This window comes from Myotis brandtii, unplaced genomic scaffold (genome assembly GCF_000412655.1).
Source record: "Myotis brandtii unplaced genomic scaffold, ASM41265v1 scaffold112, whole genome shotgun sequence".
Taxonomy (NCBI): Eukaryota; Metazoa; Chordata; class Mammalia; order Chiroptera; family Vespertilionidae; genus Myotis; species Myotis brandtii.
In genome coordinates, this window is record NW_005353838.1 from 2,928,799 (window position 1) to 2,952,465 (window position 23,667).

The window sequence follows — 23,667 nt, forward strand, 5'->3', positions numbered from 1 at the left end:
AGGTAGATTCTCTGACAAGATAAATCATTTAATGCAAAAAAATAAAATTTAATAGGAAGATCCTGTTATATCCAATAATTTACATATTAAATGTCATGGAAGCTTCTTTCAGGTTGACCTTTGGCAGCGGGAGGGGCTTAAGCTGAAAGGAAAATAGGTAGAATATGAATTTCTTCATCATGTTGATTCTTAACCCTGATTGCACATTGGAATCACTTGGAATGTATTTTTAAAATACCAGTGACTGAGTCCCATCACTAGAAATGTCGTTTGTCTAGGGTAAGACAAAGGTATGGCATTTAAAAAAAATCTCTTTGAAGAGTTTAATGGTATGATCTCACTCATATGTGGAATCCAATGAACAAAATAAAGTAATGAACAAAATAGATCCAGAGACATAGAAGCATGGAATAGACTGATGAATCTCAGAGGAAAAGAGAGTGGGTGGGTGGGTGAGGAGAGATTTACCAAAGAACCTATATGCATATATGCATAACCCATGCACACAGACCACAGTGTGGTGAAGGCAGGTGGAAAAGGACAGGTGAGGGATAGAAGAGGTCAAAGGGGAATAAAAGGGAACATCTGTAGTACTTTCAGCAATAAAGATACACTTTAAAAAAGGAGTTTAGTGGTAGTCAAAGCATTTCTTCTGGGAGAGGCAACAGAGCCTGGGAAGGTACTGAGAGACACTGGATCCCTTCTAACAGTGGTGCTGTAAAATGATGGGGCAGGACTCCAGGAGAAGTCCAAAGTGATCTTTATAGCATGTGAAGAGTTGTGAAGGCCGGTGGCAGAGGACAGGTGAGGGATAGAGGGAGTCATTGGGGAATAAAAGGGAATATCTGTAGTACTTTCAGCAATAAAGATAAACTTTAAAAAAGGAGTTTAGTGGTAGTCAAAGCATTTCTTCTGGGAGAGGCAACAGAGCCCGGGAAGGTACTGAGAGACACTGGATCCCTTCTAACAATGGTGCTGTAAAATGATGGGGCAGGACTCCAAGAGAAGTCCAAAGTGATCTTTATAGCATGTGAAGAGTTCCTAGTGAAAGAGGCTGTGATTAGCAAAGACAACAACCTAAACGGTAAGTATGGTTACTGCCTCCCCCCTCTGCCACCGGGCGGGGCTTCACAGCTTTCAGGGGCACCTTCACAGATGTATTTAGCTCTCTACATCCAGCATCTCATTTCTGACTGGGACCCATAGTTCTCTTAGAGCTGCCCTTCTGTTTATTCCCCATCTTCATGTTTGTTTTGGCGTGTCCCCTGCATTTGTACTGAACATTCTGCTTTCAACAAATCATTCTTCTGATTGGTCCAAAGCCTTTTGAGTCTATTTCTGTCTTTCTCTCACATGAGCACTCCCCAATGTTCTCAATTGTATTCTCTAGTCAATAATGACTCAACCCTAACACAGTTCTCTTAGCAAAGTGACCTCCAACTCTGCTTTCTTGCCTCATAATTAAAAAGCAACACATTTCCTTCTAGATTTCATACATTCCGTGTATTTCCTTCGCTGTTGGATATATATCATAGCATTCTCTTTGCTAATAAAGAAAAATAAAAATTTTTTCATTTAAGTCTGCAATAAGAAAATAATCTGTCATATCACATAAATGTTTCATGCCCAGATATTTACTCATTTGTTTTCCTCTAAGACCCAATAAAATAGTCAAAGAGCCACATTCTATTTTAAATTAAAATGCATGGCTTTAAGGGCTATTTGACATGCAGTAATTATCTGCATAGTCTTCTAGCCAAGCATAGAAATTGCTAATGTCTCTGCCCTTGAAGGAAATGAACTGTGCAAAAAATTTCAAGCAAACACAATCCAACTGTTCACACAAAAGGGAGGTTGCATAAGAAATTCATTGTATCTCTACCCAAATTTCCCCTTGACTTGTCACAGATCAGCATGTACTTCACCTCTTTGGCTCCAATTAAACTTATAAACAGATGAGCTTTTCAGCAGACAAGGGCCGACGTGCCCTTTCCACAGATGGTCAGTCACATGTTGCAGTAATGGCTAGACACGCCACTGGGGTACTGTATAAAAATGGTGGGACTCAGAGCACTGCAGCTCCAATTGCTGTTTAGAATTGCCTCTCTTTCAAGATGGATTTCCTTCATAGGAATGGAGTACTCATTATTCAGCATTTGCAGAAGGACTACCGAGCTTACTACAATTTTCTAAATTTTATGTCCAATGTTGGAGATCCCCGGAATATCTTTTCTATTTATTTTCCACTTTGGTTTCAACTTAATCAGACAGTTGGAACTAAGATGATATGGGTAGCAGTCATTGGGGATTGGTTCAATCTCATTTTTAAATGGTAAGGCTTCTGTTTTGTTTCATTTTTTTTCTAAAGTGTATTCTTAACTTTGTAGCTTTGGCTTAATGGTCACATTTTAGATTTGTGTAGTTTTACTTGGAAAACTCTCAAACATACCAGTTAACTTGAAACACAGATTCATAAATAGAACTTACAAAAGCCATAGAAATGTATACGTACATACAAATGTACATTTATATACTAATGTATACTGATTTATAAGTAAATGCCAAAGCCCTGTAACACATATGCTGTGATTAGCCAAGAAGTTAGTTAAATGAGCAGCACCCATCCTGAACAGACTGGTGATTCCAGGGACCACTTTGATATTCCCAATCTAAGTACCCCAAGCGCCTGCAGGACTTCCCCTGAAAGGAAAAAATGTCCCTGTTTATATTGAAAACTGTGTCATCCTCTATAATGGGAGATAGACCAGAACCCATGTTCTTTCAAAGATTCTTAATCATGAGCTTTCCTCATCAACCCTCTGATTGAATATTTTTGTAGGAGAAAATAGGATGTTTCCAATTAAGTACTTGTTGTGTATTTAAATATATTCATATTTATATTTCTTCAAATACAGGATATTATTTGGTCATCGGCCTTACTGGTGGATCCAAGAAACTCAGATTTACCCAAATCGCTCAAGTCCATGCCTTGAACAGTTTCCCACTACCTGTGAAACAGGTCCAGGTAAGCAATTATAGCAACCTCAAGTTACTAAAGACATTCCAACAGAGTCATTATGTATGATGATCATCTAATAAGTGTATGATATCATATAGGGAATTAAAGAAAATATCATGAGGGAGGATGCTAAAAGTTCATAAGCATAAAAATTGCTAATGAGAAAGGAAGTTTTATGAACAATCAAATTTCATTGTGTTATTTGTAAAATGGTAAGTTTGGAGAATACTCCTTAAATAATTTTATATTTGAAATTTATTTTTTGGAAGAATGGAATAATACTAAAACAAACAAAAAAGCTAGAACAAATTACCAAAGAACTATATTAAAATTCTAGAAATATTGATTTATCTACTGCTGAGTAACTTTCAAAGTTACTATAGGTATACTGAAAATCCCATGAATGAGGAAAGAATAGACAAGTTTTCTGTAAGAAAGGTAAGGATTACTTACCTTTATTACTATTGCCAGTATTACTATTCCAGTTAAGATATCTCTGATCTTAGAATGATTTCTTTAAAATTTCTTTTTTTTATTGTATATTTAGTATGTAAGTAGACTTTCTGGGCCATTTCCTTTTTTATTATAAATAAGACTCTGTATGCGTGTAAAATCTTTACCAGAGAAGTTGAGTTTAGGACTATAAAAAGGTTTTTTGAAATTTATAAAAGGAAATTACATGTTACTGGTTCAACTTATAAGACTGTGTTATATTATACCTCACTATAGTTTGGCATATATCAGAAAATTAATATTGACATCCATTGAAACCAACCCTGAATATAGTAAATGTGTAAGTTCTGTTATATTACTATAATTAATTCTTTATATATCTGGCTCCCTCAGTAGACTGTGTTCAATCATGATGGGGATGGTGTGTATTTTATCTTTGTGAAACCAGTGTGGGATGGATGGATGGATGGATGGATGGATGGATGGATGGATAACTTTTGAGACAATTGAAATGCTACTTTGTTTTATCCCAGCACTTCCCAGCATGTGGGATATTTTCTGGGGTGAGGGGGTGGGGAGAAGAAAGAAAGATATATTGCATCCTATGATCACTCCTTAGAGATCTACAACTCTAAGGATATAAAGGCTCTGAAAATTCCTGCATAAGAAATAGATTTGAAATAAATAGATCTACAAGAAATAGATTGGTCTTTGTTTAATTCAGTGTTTTTTGAAGAAGAGACTGGTGTTTAACCTGAATGAATCTCCACTGGTTAAGACTCAGGGAGAATATCAAAGTAAAGTGATTTTTTAAAAATATCAAGATTCATGGGAAAGACATTATAGGAGTAGAAAGTCTTCAGGCTTCTTCTGCCAATACTGATGCTCTCTTTACAGCTTCTCTTCCATTTCATAACAAAGACTTCCATGGAGCTGCTGGCCACAGGATAGACATAGAAATAGCTGCTAGTGCACAGCAGTCAATTGCTAAATCAGACATAGCAATGATATCCTTTAGATGCTTGACTTTCCAACCCAAGGAACATAAACTGATTTAAGATCCAATACAGGTACTTTATTTTTATCATCAATTAAAAACAATTAGATAGGAACAATGAGTAGAGATATGGCAGATTTTGGTGCAACACCTTGAGTTCTTAATTAGCCTTGAACATTTTAATTTCTGGAATTTGATGAACTTGAAAAATCTGGAAAAAAATGTTTGAAGTAGTATTTTGAGGCTCAATTTGGCTCAATTTTCTTTATTTCTACCTATGTTTAAATATTACATAGAGCCTGTGCCCTGTGGATTCCTTCTGAGTTATTTGTAATTTTCATGGATAATATGCCATTCTACCATCCATTTCTGATACTCTGTTAACTCCCTTTCAAATGGACCAACAACTTTGCTTTTGCAGGAAGTCCATCTGGTCATGCAATGGGCTCATCGTGTGTCTGGTATGTCATGGTAACAGCTGCACTGAGCAACACTGTCAGTTGGATGGATAAGTCATCTACCACTCTGCACAGGTCAGCTTTGCTCCAGTTTCTGTAGCATGGGAATGTAACAGTTTTGAATATGGAATGTCTTCTTAAAATTCATTTTAGTATACTTTTAGTGGTTGAAATGTGCTTATTCTATTTTATCATAACCCAAAATAGCAAATGAATAGAAAATTAATATTGTGCTTTAAGATAATGTCCTAATTAGTTCACAGCTTTGTCACATAATAGGGTTGGAAATATTTAATTGATTAATGATTTGCTAAATATGCTTTGGGTTTCTCTAATATAATAATCACTCTGGTAGCTCATAAGTAAGTCATCTAAAATTATGTAAGGAACAATTTTGCATGACATTATCTTGCTTTAAGATTAACTAGAAACTTTGAGAATCATCATTCCCCTTGAATGCATCAGTTAATTTAGTATAATTATACTTCTTTCTTTGACAAGCCAATGTTCTTTGACAGCAATAACAAATTCTAGCTTTAAAGACTTTGCAACCTTTGTGACTAAAAACATTATAGAGGCAAACTTAAATTTGAATGTTAGTAGATTTCATGTTAGTAGATTTGTAATGTTTAAAAAGGCCTAGAACTTTAATGTAAGATTACTCAAAATTTTTGTAGGAATTAAGCTGTTTTCTTCTTTTCTGAAATAATTTATCATTATAACAATTTGGAGCACCACTTTAATCATAAATTATTAGGCTATCAGAGATAAAATTTGTCTGTTAATTGGTTTTTAAAATATGATAACATATACCATATATAAAAGTTCTTTTAAAATAAAAAATTTCCAAGAGCCATCCACTTTTTAGAGTAGTATTGGATAATATAAGAAAGAAATAGCTAAAGTAATTTGAGCATATTTAAAGTTTATTCTAATGAGACTGTGACCTGCATGCCTTAATGTACCCATTAGCCAAAACAACAGTAGAGAGTTGTTTAATTTAAAGAAATTAGCATTTCCTAACCATAGACTATTTCTCAAAGTAGGAATCTAAAAAAGGCTCACCTTCTTATAGCTTATTTCTTCCTCCAATTTCCAAACCTGGAAAATATTTGCTTGTGTTGTTTTTTTTTTTAACTCCCATAACTCTTTTTCAATTTTTATAACTGCAACACTCCTTCATCCATCAAAATTTATTTAGTGCCTACTCCTTACCTTAATATTACCAAATCCTTATTTATTCTTCTTTCATATGGATACCTCCTGCTTACTTCCTCTTTGGAAGACTCATTTCCCTCTATTCCTAGTCTTTCAATAACCAAAATTTGGTCTGATTATCAGTAACAAATCATTGAGAAGCCCCAAAATTCTTAGAATTCAATATTGCTAATTCTTTTTTACTAAAATAATGAGCATTGCTTGGATTTTAATATTTTTATAAGTTTTTGTACCTTGTTTCTTTTTTTTTCTTTTTTCTTTATTTTTTTTTAATTTTTTTATTGCTTAGAGTATTACAAAGGGTATTACATATGTGTCCTTTTTTTCCCCGCCCATGACCATCCCCTGGCCTCCCCTACTCCCCAGTGTCTTATGTCCATTGGTTATGCTTATATGCATGCATACAAGTCCTTCGGTTGATCTCTTACCCCCTTCCCTCCTGCCCCCCAACCCTCCCCGGCCTTCCCGCTGCAGTTTGACAATCTGTTTGAGGCAGCTCTGCCTCTGTTTCTTTTTATTTTATTTATATTTATTGATTTTTGAGAAAGAGAGAGAGAGAGAGAAACATCGATTTGTTGTTTCAGTTATGTATGCATTCATTATGATTCTTGTATGTGCCCTGACTAGGGATTGAACCACAACCTTGGAGAATTGGGATGACACTCTAACCAACTGAACTACCCAGCCAGGGCCTACCTTGCTGTTTCTAACACAAACTATATAGCCTATAGGTCAATTCCCTTGTTTCTTATTTTTTGTATCTCAAAAACCAAGGAATCAGGACTTCTTTGAGAGTCTGAAATTAAACCCACTGAAAACTTGCCCTTGATAAAATGTTGATGTGCTTTTCATCAGAGTGGCAGACGTCTTTCCAGCAAGTTTTCTTCAAGCAAAGAAAGGTTGAGAGAGTAAAGAGGAAACACATATGCTAAGGAGTAGACATATATATAATTCATTCTTGATCATTCTGATATTAGCAATTCTCCTAACTTGAATTATCCCACTCCATTAAAATAATTATTAGGATGTCAAATTGGCTTCCTTTTATAACATTTATTAAAATCTCAGAATATAGCACTATAAATGCATTGATAAATGCAAAAACCTCTGTTAAAGCGTTTCAAATCCTATGAAACACATGGAAACAACATTTTGGGAAAAACAAGACTCTAGAATCATGATGTTATGTCAGATGATTCTTCTGAGAAAGGTCATCTGGTGTCACACAGCCCCTAATTTTATAAGTGATCAAATTTCTTTGCTTCTTACACTTGTATCTATTCTTCCATCGTAGACTGACCTGGTCATTTTTTTGGAGTATTTTTTGGTTGATTCAAATCAGTGTCTGCATCTCCAGAGTATTCATAGCAACGCATTTTCCTCATCAAGTTATCCTCGGAGTAATTGGTGGTAAATATGATCCCTTACCTCTGGTTGTGTCATTTGAAAGCTTTAGTGTCATTTGTTTTATGTTCTCAGATTCTTCCTGGTGATCAGTTCCCCATTCTAGGTAATTCTGTTAAGCGACTGATGCTTAATGCTACCCTGGGAGCTTAAGTGATTCAACACACCTCTCAAATCCTCCTTGTGCACAATGGCAGAGTCTCACTTAACAGTATAAACGTTAACCTCTTAGTGAGATGGGCTTCTCTGAAATGTGACTAGAGTTAAGTCCAACTTCCAGACCACCACTTCAGACAGCCTGCTTGTGTCTTGGTTTGAGGGACTTAATAATGGGCTTCCAACCTGCATACCATGCCACTCTCTCTCTGAAAACACCTGAAATGATGATTACATATCTATGAACTTGATTTAGCTGCTGCTTTGTATTCTTGAAGCGGCATTCACCATGATTGAGTTTCTGCCATTTAGCCCCACATGCTTTTCAAAGGCTAAGTTAATTGGCTATGGCAATTGAAATATTAATTGCAAGCACCTAGAGCAGTGTTCTGCCTATAAAGTGGGTTGTCACTCAGTGCCATGGATTCCTGAGAGATCCCCCTGTCCTACTATGGATGGCGAAAAGACCATGGGGCAAGTGTGTGTTACTGCTTTAAGAAAGGCTTTGGAAAATGGATAGAACCTAGGTGTCTAAAGCCCTTTACATTAAAAACTACAGCTAAATTCTTTTTTTGTTAACATATTTTTATTGATTTCAGAGAGGAAGGGAGAGGGAGTGAGAGATAGAAACATCAATAATGAGAGGGAATCATTGATCATCTGCCTCCTGCATGCCCCACACCCGGGATGGAGCCTGCAGCCTGGGCACGTGCCCTGACCGGGAATTGAACTGTGACCTCCTGGTTCAAAGGCTGATGGTCAACCACTGAGTCACACCAGCTGGGCAGCAGCTAAATTCTTCAATGCGGGGAAGAATGATTCCTCAGGAGCTCAAGGGCACATAGTCGCCTTCAGTGTCTCTTTCTAATCCCCAGGCATGCTTGTGGCAGAGGCCTTTGAACACACTCCAGGCATCCAAACCGCCAGCCTGAGCACATACCTGAAGACCAACCTTTTCCTCTTCCTGTTTTCACTTGGCTTTTACCTGCTTCTCAGACTGCTTGACATTGACCTGCTGTGGTCTGTGCCCATAGCCAAGAAGTGGTGTGCCAACCCCGACTGGATCCACATTGACACTACGCCTTTTGCCGGACTCGTGAGAAACCTTGGGGTCCTCTTTGGCTTGGGCTTTGCAATCAACTCAGAGATGTTCCTCAGGAGCTGCCGAGGGGAAAATGGCTACAAGCTGAGCTTCCGGCTGCTCTGTGTCGTGGCCTCGTTGACCATACTACAGCTCTACCATTTCATCCAGATCCCCACTCACACAGAGCATTTATTTTATGTGCTGTCTTTCTGTAAAAGTGCGTCCATCCCACTGACTGTGGTTGCTCTGATTCCCTACTGTATTCATGTGCTAATGACACCAAGTGAAAAGAAGATTGACTAGAGTTGTGCAGAGTTAGTGCTCTGTGGTCCCAGGAGGCAGCCACTATTCACTTCTCAGTCTTCAGCATCCCAACAGGAGCCCCAGTATCAGGTCGCTTGATCATCTTCAGATGCTTCTGGCTCTTGTGGGCATTTTAGTGGCAGTCAGCTCTAACCCCCTCAGTTTTCAGATAAGGCATTGAAGTCTCATTTAGTTAACATAACTCACTGTTGTCACCCTGCTGTAAGAACAGGAATTAGAACCCAAGTCTTCAGGCAAATATTCCCATTACACTATGTTTTGTTTGTTCGTTTTCAAGAGGTAATAATTTGTAAGATTTCGTGTCGATTCTCTGATAATTACTATGTAAATCAGCTGTTTTTCAAAAAATAACATTAAAATGCCACATCTTGTTTGACTTAAACCATGCATACAGGGTCTTGAGGGGTCAGCGATGGTTCTGGATATGGATATGTATGCAGGTGAAAGGAAACAGGCCAGGTTACTGTGGACTTGAACTTCTGCAGAACTCCTGGTCTCTGTTTTACAAAAGTGATTTCTAATATGTCAATAAATGCTATTGAAGATTCTCTGCTTAGAACATTATTTACCTCCAAAAGGCTTAACTCTTTACTATGACATCCTTATACTTTCTCTTTAAGGGTCAATTTTTCAAGACTGGGGAAATCAAGTGCCTTCCTCAAGGTCATGCTCCAACCAGGAAAACTATTAAATGCTTATAGTATCCGTTAGCTGTGTTAACCTCTATATATACTGAACTATGATTAAAATCTATGGGTTTACTTTACAAAATTGTTATTGAGGGAATATTATGTTATACTAAGAATTTCTCAGTAAGGTTTTTTCTTATTGGACCTAGTAATTCTGGACTTTAAGTTGATACCTCTGTTATTTCAATCAAGTACATTTTGAGTCAGATTTTGCTACATATCTTAGTGACCTGTGATCTACCATAGTGTTTTATCTAACTCATTTCAAGGATATCAATACATGATTTATTTTAGATGATGACATATTAAGTAACCCATAAATATTTATGAAAACATGACAGTTGAATCAGTGCTATTTACAAGATATTAGTTGAGAATAACAAAACCTCTAAAACTCGAAGTAATTATTGGTCCATTTCTAGGTGTATTTATAGAGTATATGTTGTTGCTTTTACAAAACACACTTAATAGCTTTCTTTTTAAAAGGTAACTGAACTTGATTTCAGTAATTGGGTGATTTCTAAGCAAAAAGCTAAGATATAATCAAATATTTTAAATTTATTTTTTATTTTGTCAATTATAGCTTACAGTCAATATTATTTGCATTAGAGGCCCGGTGCACGAAATTTGTGCACGGGGGGGGGGGTCCCCTCAGCCCGGCCTGCACCCTCTTGCAATCCAGGACCGCTGGCTCCTAACTGCTCACCTGCCTGCCTGCCTGATTGCCCCTAACCGCCTCTGCCTGCCCTCCTGATCGCCCCTAACCACTCATCTGACTGCCTGATAGCCCCTAATGACTCACTTGCCTGCCTCATCACCCCTAACCACCTCTGCCTGCCTGCCTCATCGCCCCTAACCACTCGGCTGCCTGCCTCATCACCCCTAACCACCTCTGCCTGCCTGCTTCATTGCCCTTAACCACTCGGCTGCCTGCCCAATCGCCTATAACTGCTCGCCTGCCTGCCTGATTGTCCCTAACCACTCACCTGCCTGCCTAATCACCCCTAACTGCTTGCCTGCCTGCCTGATCACCCCTGACCACTCTGCCTGCCTGCCTAATCACCCCTAACTGCTTGCCTGCCTGCCTGATTGCCCCTAACCACCTCTATCTTGGCCCTTGCTGGGGAAGTTTCATCCAGAAGGACGTCTGGAATGACATCTGGAAGGTTGTTCAACTGTCTGGTCTAATTAGCATATTATGCTTTTATTATTATAGACTAGAGGCCTGGTGCACAAAAATTTGTGCACTCGGGGAGGTCCCTCAACCCAGCCTGCATCCTCTCACCATCTGGGACCCCTCGGGTAGGTTCCCTAGGCCTGGCCTGAGATCAGGGTCTATCAGGGCTTTCCCTTCCCTGGCTGCAGGCAGCTGGCCCCACCCCTGCTGCTGCCACTGCTTGCCTTCTGTGCAGCGCTGTCTCCCCCTCTCCTGTCACCAGTGGCCTCCCTCTGCAGGTGACCGATGTGGGGTGTGATGGCTTGGATGGCCTGGGCCTCCTTCTGCGGGGCGATCGCTGGCCGGCCGCACACCTGCCACAGAGTCGCACACCTGCCACAGAGTCGCTACTAGTGGCCTGGGCCTCCCTCTTTCTTTGCTGGGGGGCGGGACCAGCCCTGCAAGGGGCCATCTGCCTACCTGATTGCCCCTAACCGCTGGCCAGCCTGCCTACCTGATCGCCCCTGCCTACCTGATCACCCCTAACCGCTGGTCTGCTTGCCTGATCACCCCTAAACAGTCTGCCTGCCTGCCTGATCACCCCTAACTGCTTGCTGGGGGGCGGGGCCAGGCCGGCAAGGGGCCATCTTCCTACCTGATTCCCCCTAACCGCTGGCCTGCCTGCCTACCTGATCACCTCTAACCACTTGCCTGCCTACCTGATCAGCTTGGGGGCAGGGGCGGGGGTGGGGGTGGGGCCAGCCCAGGAGGGGCCATGGTGGTTCTGGTCTCTGGTTATTCTGGTTGTTACATTTATGGTGGCTGGCCTTTTATTATATAGGATTATTAGTTTTGGGTATACAGCATAATAGTCAGACTTTACAAAGTATTCACCCAATATTTCTAGTACCCACCTGCATCATACATAATTATTGCAATATTATTAACTATATTTCCTATGATGTACTGAAGAAACATTATCTTAAGAATGAAATTTTTCTCATGTTGAGAAGACATTTGGGGTAAAAGAGGGAAGAATGATTCTTAACGTGTGATCTTTGTTCATTGATTCAAGCCTCCCAGTTGGAGTGACCATACAAAGTTACTTCAATCCTTTCACACTTTATGATGCATTTGCCTCCTCACATTCTTCTGCATTTGTCAGAGATCTCATTCCTGTGTAAGAGCTCTTTCTGACAGTTTCCATTGAGATTAGTAATGTTAATATTGAAGAATCTTCCATCCCAATATGGTTTCAGCCTGCTCTTACCAAGGTCTGAGGAAGCTGGGCATGAATAGTCAAAGGATTCTGCTATAACATGTGACTCCATTATAAATCCCTTCTCAGTTGTCTTCAGCCACCCACAGTGAGCACTGTGAGCTGGATGATCTATGATCCTCAGAAGGGGAATATGCTGAGGTTTTGGCTCATTTTCTAGAATTAATCCCCAAGTACTCTACCTTACTTTCCATAAAGCCTGGTGTCTCCATGTAGTGAGATTTCCCTCTTTACTCTAGTTGACATCTCCTGGAGGGATCCATATGGTGACAAATGGCTTTTGCAGTTGAAACTACATAGGCAGCAAGAGGAATAGCTTTTCACAGCTTTGGAGAAAAGATCTGCTTTTAATAGGAATGGAAAAGACTCTTCTGCTTCCAATTCATTTGCCTAAAGTAAGTGGATTTGGGTTCATTTGACTTGCTGTTACTATATCCGTGTATTCAAAATGTCTGCACACCTACATATTCAGGAGAAAAATGAGCTTTCAGGATAGAAAAAAATCTAGACAAGTGAGTTGAGAAACTGTCCAATCAAACATGTATTTGCAAAGAAATGCAAAGGAGTTTATTTTTGCTGAAACTAGCTATCAAGAAGAGTGTTGGATCCCTTTCCGTTGACAACATAGGAATAGGACATCTGTCTCAGAAGGTTAAATTGGTACCTTCTTTGGAACTATTTCAGTATAACAGACGGGCAATTAAAAATTTATTATAAGATGCCCTTGAAACTCAAAGTTATATCTCTAAATGTTTTTATTTATTCAAAATCTATAAATAAATCCAAGATCAAATTAATACATATAAAAACCTTGGTATGAGACGAATTTAAAAAAACTAGGTTTTATTTTTTTAATTTATCTTTATTGTTGAAAGTATTACAGATGTCCCCCATTTTCCTCCCATTGACCCCCTCCACCCCACTCCTGCCTTAAATGTGGTTGATTTCTTGAGTATATTAAAACTACATAGTCCAGCACTTTTTAACTGGACTTTTATATTGATGGAAGTATTCTGGGCTGTCCAAAATGGTAGTCTATAACTACATGTAGCTATTGAGCTCTTGAAATGCAGCAAATGCAATTGAGGAGATACATTTTAAAATTTTACTTACTTTAACTTAAATTTAAATAGTCATGTGTGTTTAGTAGCTATTGAAATGGATAGCACAAATCAAGTCCCACAGTGCTTTTTCCTAAGAAAAATAAGTCTTTTAAAAAATATTGTCACCTATACCACACTCCTGTGAGACAACATGAATCAGTATTAACTGCTTTATTTTATATGGAAAAAAAATTGATTTGTTGGCAGAACATGGACAACGGATGCTTACCCCAGCCCAGGAATCTCTTAATTAGCCCACAGATGCTATTTTCCAGTTGAAAATATAGTAGTGGTGATTGGTAAATCCCATTGTGATCTTTACATATTCATAGGAAAAATTTAAGTTGTGGGGTAACTGACACTAAACAATTCCTGGGGCTGGAAGGATTAAAGTGACTATAAAAAGTTAACAGTAGGCTCTGCTGTGTTTTTATGGAGGCCCTCTACAGAGCTGGGGTTCTCTCTCTGTGCAGTTCCCTTCTCTCTTTCTCTGTCCTGTGAGCTCTAGCCGCCATGGTCTCCTGGGACTCTTAGCTCTGTTGCCCAAAGCAGGGAGTCTGGCTACCCTTCTCTGCTCCCTGTCCTGGAGACCCTCACAGGGCCACAGAACTGGGTGAAGTTTTACCAACATCTATGACCATGTCTGGGTGGCTGGATGACTCTCTGCCAAGTTACCCTGCTTGTCTGGGTCTACCAGACCTGCATGCCGGACACCAGAACTGCTGTGGCTATTCAGAAACTGTTTGTAAAAAGAATTACCAGTGTCTAGTTGCACCCGAGAATTTGACCCTCATTGACTGACTGTCCCAGTCACTCTGGAAATTGCAAACAGCTTTCTGGATGAATACCTGGACCTGAGTGTTGCCAAGAAACTAAGGTGGTGTTCCTAATGTTTTCCCTGTCCCCTGACCTTTAATGCTTTCCAATAGTGATTTCACACTAAAGGTAATATGATACGACTTGTTCATTTTTTAAAAAGACTTTATTTTGTTTTTCTTTAAAGACAAAATGCTAACAGCAAGAAAGGTCTATAAGAATCAACAGTTCCAAAAACTTCTTCCAAAAGATGGCAACTTGTGGGAGAATTCTAAGAATTAGAAGTGCTTCATTTCAGCTCGGCAAAGGACAAATGTACATTTTGTCCAATTTGAGGGTGGTTTGATGTGGAGTACTAATACTAATTACTGTCTTTGCTGCTCTTTGATGGAGATCACAGTAATGACTTAGAAGAAATTACATCTCATTTCCTTTGGCAGCACAGAAGTGATTGTTCTCAAGGAGGGAGAAAATTCAAAGATTGAGGTTAGAAAGGTTAGCGTCAAGCTGATTAATTATTTTCTGTTTTAAATTTTAAAATTTCTTAAAATCTTTTTTCTTCTAACATTTTGCCATGTGATTTCTGAACAGAATCTGCTTCAGTTAAAAAAAAATTGTGACAGTTCCCCCCCAAAATTGTGATTATGTTCTGAAGGAGCTGCCAGGGCAGGGGCAGGGGCAGGTAATGAGGGCAGGGCAGCCGCTGTGGTCCTGGTGAGAGGGCTTGTGGCTTAGATCAGGCACTGCCAAGAGGAGCGTTTGCTCTGGCAGCACCTTGCCCACTTCCAGTGCTGGCACAAGCGAATGCAGAAACCACTTCCCTGGGAGGACCTGCTGTGTGCCCTGCAGGAGGAGCAGGCCATATGCGAGTCTGGGAAAGAAACCCAGAACTAATTAAGGCTTCTTTCCTCCTCTAACTCTCACCCACCCTTGCACATCAATTGGGCCAGTCACACTCTAATTTCTGTTCAAAGAATTGACTTTTTCCTGGACGCAGCCTGTCATCCTTGTTCACACGTTCTGCCATTAACGGAAGGAGTTTTCTAAAGCTGGACATTGCATTCGCTTGTCACTGCCTTTCATAGACAGCACCCTTGCCCTCAAGCTTCATAATTGTGCATGCAAAGCATCTGACCCTCGAGATCTCTTTTTCTGCAGAATCATTCCAAACTCTGTCTTTTAACAATGTTTTGAGTGAAAGAAATGGTAAAGGCCCTGGTATCTTCCTATATAAAGACTAAAAGCCTGGTGCACAAAAATTGTGCACTTGTGGGGGTTCCCTCAGCCCAGCCTGTGCCCTCTCGCAGTCCGGGAGCCCTCGAGGGATGTCCCACAGCCCTCAGGGGATGTCCGACTGACGCTTAGTGATGCCGCAGAGGTGGAAGAGGCACTTGCCAGCCATGAGCCCGGCTTCTGGTTGAGCAGCGCTCCCCCTGTGGGAGTGCACTGACCACCAGGGGGCAGCTCCTGCATTGAATGTCTACCTCCTGGTGGTCAGTGTGCATCACAGCGACCGGCCGTTCCATTGTTTGGTCGATTTGCATATTAGCCTTTTATTATATAGGATTGCATTGGCTTAACACAAGAAAAGTAAATGCCTCTGTCTGAGTTTGTGAGATTTTATTGTGCTTCTTATCCTTTAGCATTGGAATGTTGATGGTGGTGGCACATGTCCCTATGTGGATCCCAAAGGGTATCATAATACAAGGGGGCAGGTGCAAGCAAGTTCAAGGACAGATAGATGTAAAAAAGACTATGGATTTTTCAGCAGGCATTATGGACTGGAGTCATCAGACCTAGGTTTTAGTCTGTCTCGGATCTAACTATTGTGATGCTGGGAGGCCATTTAATGTTGGTGGGTTTAGTTGACTAATTTCTCAAATCAGGACCTTCAAGTGGACTTAGAATAGAAGATTCATTCCAGCTCTGACATTCTGCAGCTCTAAGGATCTTCTTTAATGAAATTGGAAGAAGAGCCAGAACAGCCCTAGCCAGCATGGCTCAGTGGATAGAGAGACAGCCTGCGGATTCTGGTCACAGGCACATACCTTGGTTGCAGGTTCCTCCCCAGCCTGGGCCATGGTTGGACGTGTGCAGGAGGCAACCAATCGATGTGTTTCTCTCAAGTTGATATTTCTCTCTGTCTTTCCCTCTCTCTTCCACTCTCTCTAAAAATCAATGGAAAAATATCCTCGGGTGAGGATTAAAAAAAAAAAAAAGAGCCAGAGCATATTACATTTTACTTACATGCAATGAATAAGACGGTAAATTCTAAATAGTACTTCATTTTGTAATTTGCTTTTTAATAAATAATTTTAGATTTAGATTTATATAGTACCTTTCAGTCTTTAAAACATCCTATTCTAATTAGAATCTGAATTTTATAGCTATGTAAAGAGATGCATAGATACATGAAATAATGTGGCTGATGTTATAGAGCAAGATTATTAACATGAGAATATTCATAGATTTTCTGCTCAACTATTTTATAAAGAGATCCCATAATGAAATTATCGGCTCCATTTCCCCTTTCTTAACAACTTAAAGAGGAAGATGTTCTTGCTGGAAGAGATACTAAGGGGTTATTTATAACAGGCTGAGTGAGAAGAAGTTTGCTAGGTGGGAGGGGAGTTGGAGGTGCTTAACTAAACTGCACTGTATGAGGGAAGTAACTAGAAAATTGAAATATCCTGTTAGTACGTTTGTTGTGGACTAATTACGGATCTCTTAAACACATAAAGATAAGTTTTACTTTTTAAATTTCATGGTTGCTGTTATGTTTTTCTTGAATGCACCACAAGTCTAACATCAAATTATATGATGGCAAGATTTTTGAGGATGATCATGCTAAATGACAATTACAGATCCAGTTCCAAGTAGCTTCTAAGATCTTTTCAGGCTCAAACAGGACCCCCTTCTGTCCATGCTCTTCTTTTCTCCCTAACCTTCCTACCACCCTCTGTCAAACACTTATTAAAATCATTTAGGTGCTAGATATGCAAGGGGTGACTTTGATATAGGCCTTTCCCTTGAGGAGACCCCCAAGGGTTCCAGGCTTCCTGCTGCAACTGTGGGCGGACACCAGGGCTATCTCTGGCCTGTGGGCTTGGAAGAACTGAATTGAGACTATACCCAGCTACAAGTTAGCTGGTACCATTATTCCCCATCTCTTCTAACCCACCCTATTTCAGATTCATTCTTTTTTAAAATTTACTTTTTATCATATGAGAGGATGAGAAAGCATAATCATAAAACACCAAGTCTCTAAGTAAAAACCTCTTCAGTTAAAGCATAGTAAAGGAAGGTACATGAAATGTTCTTGGAAAACTAGAATGAGCTGTGAGGACTTCCATCCAGTTATATCTCTTTTCATAGGAGTGACATTTGAAAAGAAAGACTATGATTAATTCCTTCTTTCAATCAATATTTTTGGAAAACCTCTAGGTGTAAAGGTCATACTTTAAGGTCATTTAAACACAAATCAATACTTCAATGTTGCATTCTTTTCTTTATATTTATGTTTCAGTATTTTTTATTTATAAAAATCTAACTGTATCAATTAATTATGTTAATTCCAAATTAACAACAACAACTACAAAAAAAAAAATGACTTCAGGGCTTAGCAGGTGAGAGGTGTCTTTTTCTTGTGTGATAGGATGGCTGGAGTTAGGTAGCCCAGGCTGGAGCAGCTTCTCAAGGATGTCCAGGAATCAGACTCAAGTTGTCTACCTGCCCTGCCATTCGTAGTCATGTCCAAATGACCACAGCACGGCTGCTGTGCATTCAGGAAAGAAGAAAGAAGGAAAATTGGCTTTTGTTTTTGACCCAGGCTTTATTCCAGAAGGGACAGCCTCCATAGAGACTTGTGTCTATATTTCATTGACCAAAACAGTATCATATGGCCTCCCCTGCAAGGGAATCTGGGAAGGTGACTACTTTACTTTCCAGCCTCTGTAATAGAGGCAAGCAAAGGCAATGGGGTGTAAGATGGGTGTCAAGTGGGCTAACCTATGATGCCTGTCATAGTGCTCACCTGCCTGCCTGATCGCCCCTAACCGCCTCAGCCTCGGCCCCTGCCTCCATCCCTGTGGGATCAGGCCTAAACCGGCAGTTGGACATCCCCCAAGGGGTTCTGGATTGCCAGAGGGTGCAGGCTGGGCTGAGGGACACTCCACCCCTGTGCATGAATTTTGTGCACTGGGCTTCTAGTTGTTAATAATTGTAGACACTGTTCTGGGTCACCTTGAGTGAACATTTCCCTTTTTATCTCCAGCCATTCTGTTGTCCTCACATTTATCTCTTTGTATCTGAGAGTAGAAGCTGTACCTGAATTACAAACAGTAGGGAATTGCCAATTTACCAGCTGGCTATGTATTCTTCTTCCTTAATCTACTGCACATTTTGTCCAAGTGCTGATTTATTGCATTGAGTAATTGCATCCAGACAGCTATATGCCAATCATGTGTATCCTGATTACTCATTATGAGCCTTAGGATACCATACAACTCACTAATGAGCACATTATAATGCTGGCCAGTGCCAATTAGATGATAATCATGTGCACTGCTTTATTTACAGTCCATCCGTTTAAATTAATTGGGCATTTAATTGAACACAGTGTGAAAGAAATTGGAATTGCATTTCTCAGTTTAACTTACTTTCATCTGTCATCTCTTACATAGCAGGTGAGATTATTCACTTGATCTGGAAATTTAAAACAAATACAAATGGACATAATGCTTATTTTATAATGGCACACGTATGTAAATTAATCTCAAAATGTGTTAGGAAGCAGCAATAAAATTTGCAAATTTTTAATCTCCACTAACAGCCTTATGTGACCTGATTACAGAGAGAATCTACATGCGTAAGAGAATCCAGCTCTCAGTTGGAAATATGAGGTGGGATCTTAAACCAACCTTATGATAATGTCCTGATATTTTCTTAGGATAAGACATTTACATTTAATTTATGAATAAATATGTGGCAAATCATATTTAATTATGATCCTATGTATTTTTCTCTTTCAGGACATAGTATCAAAACATTTCAGGATCTACATTTTTCAGTGTTTAATTTCCAAACATTGCATGCATGAATATACCACTAAATTCAAAGTGTCTATTCATTGAAATAATTTCCTAAAAGCACATGTAGAATAGACATAGAGTAACTACATGAAAAATAGTTTCTAGACAAAAAAAAATCTAGAGGCCAACTCTTCTACTTTTTTTTCATAGTCACATTTCTGGTTTATGGATATCTGCCTCCATATAGTTTTGAGAAGCATTAAATGACTGAGGGTCTCTTCCCAAAATAAATAGGAAGATGTGCTGCTCCAACTATTCATAAGAATTCTTCATAGAAAAAAAATCATAAATTATTCTGATAAGTTAACTGGAACTAAACATATTTTGGAAAGAAGACCTTGGTGGAATTAATAATATGCCAATTTTCAAAGTTATATTGTGTTACACTAAGCAACCTTAGTTCTTTCCCTTTTTGCAACTCAATTCAACAGGTGACGCAAATAAAATGAATGATGTAAAGAATTTTAAAAATATATTTTTTATTTTTAAAAAAGTTTTTTTTATTGATTTCATAGAGGAAGGGAGAGGGAGAGAGAGATAGAAACACCAATGATGAGAGAGAATCATTGATTGGCTGCCTCTTGCACGGCCCCTATTGGGGATGGAGCCTGCACCTGGGACATGTGTCCTTGACCGGAATAGAACCTGGGACCCTTCAGTCCACAGACTCACGCTCTAGCCATTGAGCCAAACCAGTTAGGGCTGGGCTCATGTTTTTATAAGACTTGAATCATAAAGAAATAACTGAGGCTCAGACCAGGAAATACATGAACCTGGATTCTCTAACCCTGTCTGTCTGATAGAGTAGTCTCTAGTCACATGCTGCTACTGGGAACTTGACATGTGGCTAGTCTGAACTGAAATATGCAGTAAGTGTAAATACACATGAGTGTTTGGAAATTTAATATGATAAAATAACAAAATATTAATAATTTTAAATTATTACATGTTGTGATAATATATTGGATATATCAGCTTAAATAAAAACATTATTAACATTAATTTCACCTTCTTCCTTTCCTTTCTTTAATGTAACTAGAAATTTTTAAATTACATATGTGGCTTGCATTAGTGACTCATTATATTTCCATTGAAAGGCACTGCTCTATCTTAATGGGAAGAATGAACATTTCCCACTTTTATTGTCTTGGGACTAACAAATTATGGGCTCAAATTGAAAAAAAAAACACAACACACAAAAAAAAACCTCTTCTGCCCTTAAGGAATTCAAATTCTCATTTACTCCAAGACTTCTCGCTGATTCCCATGGAGCAAGGGGGACTGGCTCCTGTATGGAGTTAGCATCAGGTGATGCCTAAAAAGCTGCTAGACATTGGCTTTTCACTCACATTGGACCTACCTTATTTCATTTTTCTATATATAGGCATTTAGAACTAAATTATTATCAAAGGTCTTTAGAAGTTAGCTTGGATCCCAATGTATGGCAATAATGTGTGTGAAAGTAAAATAATCATCATATCTTCTTAAAGGAAAAAAATAACCCATGGCACTCCTGTAATTGGTGCATCATCTGTGTGTGAAATTCTAGTCAGGTCAACTGATAGGGGCTCCTGTAGTGACCAGTTTGTAGTAGGCTCCTTTCTGGGCCATCAGTTCTTTATGGGTCCCCTTCTCAATCACTGTCCCCTGGGACATGACAGCAATGATATTCGAGTTCTGGATGGTGGACAAACGGTGGGCAATGACAATGCAGGTCCGTCCTTCTCTGGCTTTGTCCAGGGCAACCTGCACCGTCTGCAAAAAAAGGTAGAAAGATGATGCAAAGATACATGCTTGCTCCCTGGCCCACCATTGCAAGAGTTCTGTTTAATTCCACCTGAGTAACATTGCTATAGTTAGGGGTTAAACCCAAAGGCTTGACATAAAAGAAATAAATATTTGCTGAATATAATGCACCAATGGTTTGAGTTGCAGTCCATAGGCTGAGAAATGTCAGTGAAGCTAGCATGAACCAAACTACGAGGTCATTATGTAATTTCAAAATACCTGATAGTCTAGTTTGCTAAAATGAAACCAAGGAAGCAAGGAAAGGTAGAAGTCATTGAACATTCCTGATTTTGTTCTTCAGCGAGGATATTTTAGCTGGCTCCCAAATGGAATCCTGGTGTTCAAGGAGTTAATCAATAGTAAATTTCATAATTGTGTTTTTTTGCTCAATTGCATCTCCTTTCATTCAAACTGCACAGCAGATACCACCTCTTACTTGGTGTTGTATGCTGCCTACCTGCTCTGCACAGAACTTTAGAACTATAAAAATGGCAATGCCCAACAAATGACCTGGATTATTTTACTTTACTTAATAAAGCTAATTCTTTGCCTTTGAAAAAAATGTCACCAAGCTTAGAGAATCTTAAAAACAATTTTTATTTTAAAGTTAAAATATTTTTTTAAAAAATTTGAAGCAACCCTATTTTAAATTACTTTCTCCAGTTCAGCGATTTTCAATCGTTGAGCTGCATGAATTTTTTAAACATGCAATACCTGACTATTTAATTGGGGGCACTGACCTCTTTTCCCTTAGACTGTCAAATAAAAAAATGACAACACCCAACACAACAATAGCTATCCAGTGTGAATAAATCAACATTATATCTCTTTTTCATCAGATCAACAAAAATATATGCATATTTTTGGTGTGTCACAGAATTTTAGCAGTTAATGTGTGCCATGAGATGAAAAAGGTTGAAAATAACTGCTCTAGATTATTGTCCTTCACTGCAGAGTATTGGCAATTTCTACTGTACATGAATCAGAAAATTGAAAATAGTGCCATTTTAGAAGGGCAAATATTACAGGAAAAGACTCATTTATAATGATCTAAAACTTCAGAAAACCGATACATACCTGTTCACTTTCTGTGTCTAAGGCAGAAGTAGCTTCATCTAGTAGCAAGATTTTAGGATCTCTCACAATGGCCCGAGCAATAGCAATGCGTTGTTTCTCTCCCCGAGAGAGTTGAGACCCCTGGGACCCAACATTAGTTTCATATTTCTGGAAAAAGTATGATAAGTTTGAAAACCAGTAGCAGCCATTGCTCCTATGCTGTATGGAGACCCCATCAATGATCCCTCTGGGAACTGAAACAATTGGTTGTTTTTTGAAATTGGAAATAGTGAATGGGTCCTTCTACATTGGATGTCAAATCCATTTTGAAATCTGCGACAAACATGGAGTTTGTGATCTTTTCCGCTGGGAAACAAGGGGCCCTCTTACACCCTCCTCTGCATTTCCTTTAGTTTTGTATTTTGATCTCTTTCTCTGTGTGTGAGATTCCTCACTGCTTCCAGATTCCCTGATTCCCAAACTCCTCTGTGGAAGATCTAAGACAGAATAATCCTAGGAAAAAGGGCCTTGTGAGAGATCTTCTAGTCGAGGCCCCTGTGGAGGAGGCATCATTCTAGACCACAAGCCTAGATGTGAATCTCCATTTTGCTGCTACTAGCTCTGTGATCATGAGAACATTATTTAAATTTCTTTGAGGAACAAACCAGTCTGAAAGATGCAGATGTTAATAACTAGTTCACATATTTGTTGTGAGTTTTAGATGAAATTATGAAGGAAAATTCCTAGCTAGATTCCTGGCATGACTACATAAAAATAGTTAACGTTGATGGACTATTTACTAGGCATTAGGTACTGTGCCAAATAACTATTCTAGTCAGATTATCATTTAATAATCACAAAAATCATTTTCTCCCTATTTTACAGATTACAAAACTTAGACACACACAGCTAAGAAAATTGTGTAAAAATAGACAAATAAATAGCAGTGACAATAAATTCTAAATCCAGGTGTGTCTGGCTTCTGAGCTTTTGCCCTTGACCATTACTCTGCCTGCCTTCCACAATAGGTCTGCCTCTGCCTCCCTGGCCTCCTGACAAATGCTCCACCAAGCCAACTGAGACTCATAATAGCCTACTTTGTCCTACTTTCACCACTGAGAAAAAGTGTTCAGTGAAAGGTATTATAGGTAAGTCTATCTGAGAAAGAGGCAATAAATTAACTCTAAGCCAGTGTCTCCCACAAAATGAGTAGGTGCTCAACAAAGATTTGTGGAATAAATGAATCTTTCAATGGACACAGCTTTGCCTTTCATTCAAGTTACAGCAAGTAGTCATTTCCACATTAGGCTACAAGACAGAACGAGGTCAGGAGCCCAAGACTTAGAAGCCTTTGTGAAAAAAAATAAAATAAAATAAAAAAGGCCCACCACAAAAGTTATAAATGTAATCACTTACAAAGAAAAGCAATTTCCAAGTGGTATTTAAGAGAAAGCAGTGGAAAAAATTAATGCAATATTTGGCTCCTAAAATCCAGTTTCCATGTCTTAATTTTCTTTGTGATCAATCAACAAGAGAGACTTGGTAGATGAAAAACTTCAAGAGTCAATAATGTGCTA

The 23,667-nt window shown here is 39.0% G+C and overlaps 2 protein-coding genes across 6 annotated transcripts in view; one reads left to right on the forward strand and one right to left on the reverse strand.

The window, feature by feature from the left end:
* Window positions 1–2,033: 2,033 nt before the first annotated feature.
* G6PC2 (glucose-6-phosphatase, catalytic, 2) lies at window positions 2,034–9,661 on the forward strand. Of its 2 annotated transcripts, none has more exons than XM_005857541.2 (5): window positions 2,034–2,332; window positions 2,916–3,025; window positions 4,891–5,002; window positions 7,440–7,555; window positions 8,581–9,661. In XM_005857541.2, the coding sequence occupies exons 1-5, from the start codon at window positions 2,115–2,117 to the stop codon at window positions 9,090–9,092; spliced, it is 1,068 nt and encodes a 355-aa protein (XP_005857603.1). In that variant the 5' UTR covers window positions 2,034–2,114; the 3' UTR covers window positions 9,093–9,661. The 2 variants fall into 2 exon arrangements, with proteins under 2 accessions (XP_005857603.1, XP_014400963.1); XM_014545477.1 differs by having other exon boundaries at window positions 2,068–2,332; window positions 8,740–9,661.
* A 10,960-nt stretch (window positions 9,662–20,621) lies between these two features.
* ABCB11 (ATP-binding cassette, sub-family B (MDR/TAP), member 11) overlaps window positions 20,622–23,667 on the reverse strand; it is an 89,210-nt gene continuing 86,164 nt past the window's right edge. For all 4 annotated transcript variants that reach the window (XM_005857544.2, XM_005857543.1, XM_014545490.1 and 1 more), the window contains 2 exons: window positions 22,112–22,258; window positions 20,622–21,001 (listed from right to left, as the gene is read on the reverse strand). In XM_005857544.2, the coding sequence (XP_005857606.1) occupies window positions 20,801–21,001; window positions 22,112–22,258 (348 nt within the window). In that variant the 3' untranslated portion in view covers window positions 20,622–20,800. The remainder of the gene's footprint in view (window positions 21,002–22,111; window positions 22,259–23,667) is intronic.

Bases quoted from the DNA above. Each gene is read 5' to 3' on its own strand.
- G6PC2 (XM_005857541.2), top strand. From the start codon at position 2,115: ATGGATTTCCTTCATAGGAATGGAGTACTCATTATTCAGCATTTGCAG. The intron at 2,333-2,915 runs GTAAGGCTTCTG...CTTCAAATACAG, and splicing joins TTCAATCTCATTTTTAAATG to GATATTATTTGGTCATCGGC. The intron at 3,026-4,890 runs GTAAGCAATTAT...TTGCTTTTGCAG, and splicing joins TACCTGTGAAACAGGTCCAG to GAAGTCCATCTGGTCATGCA.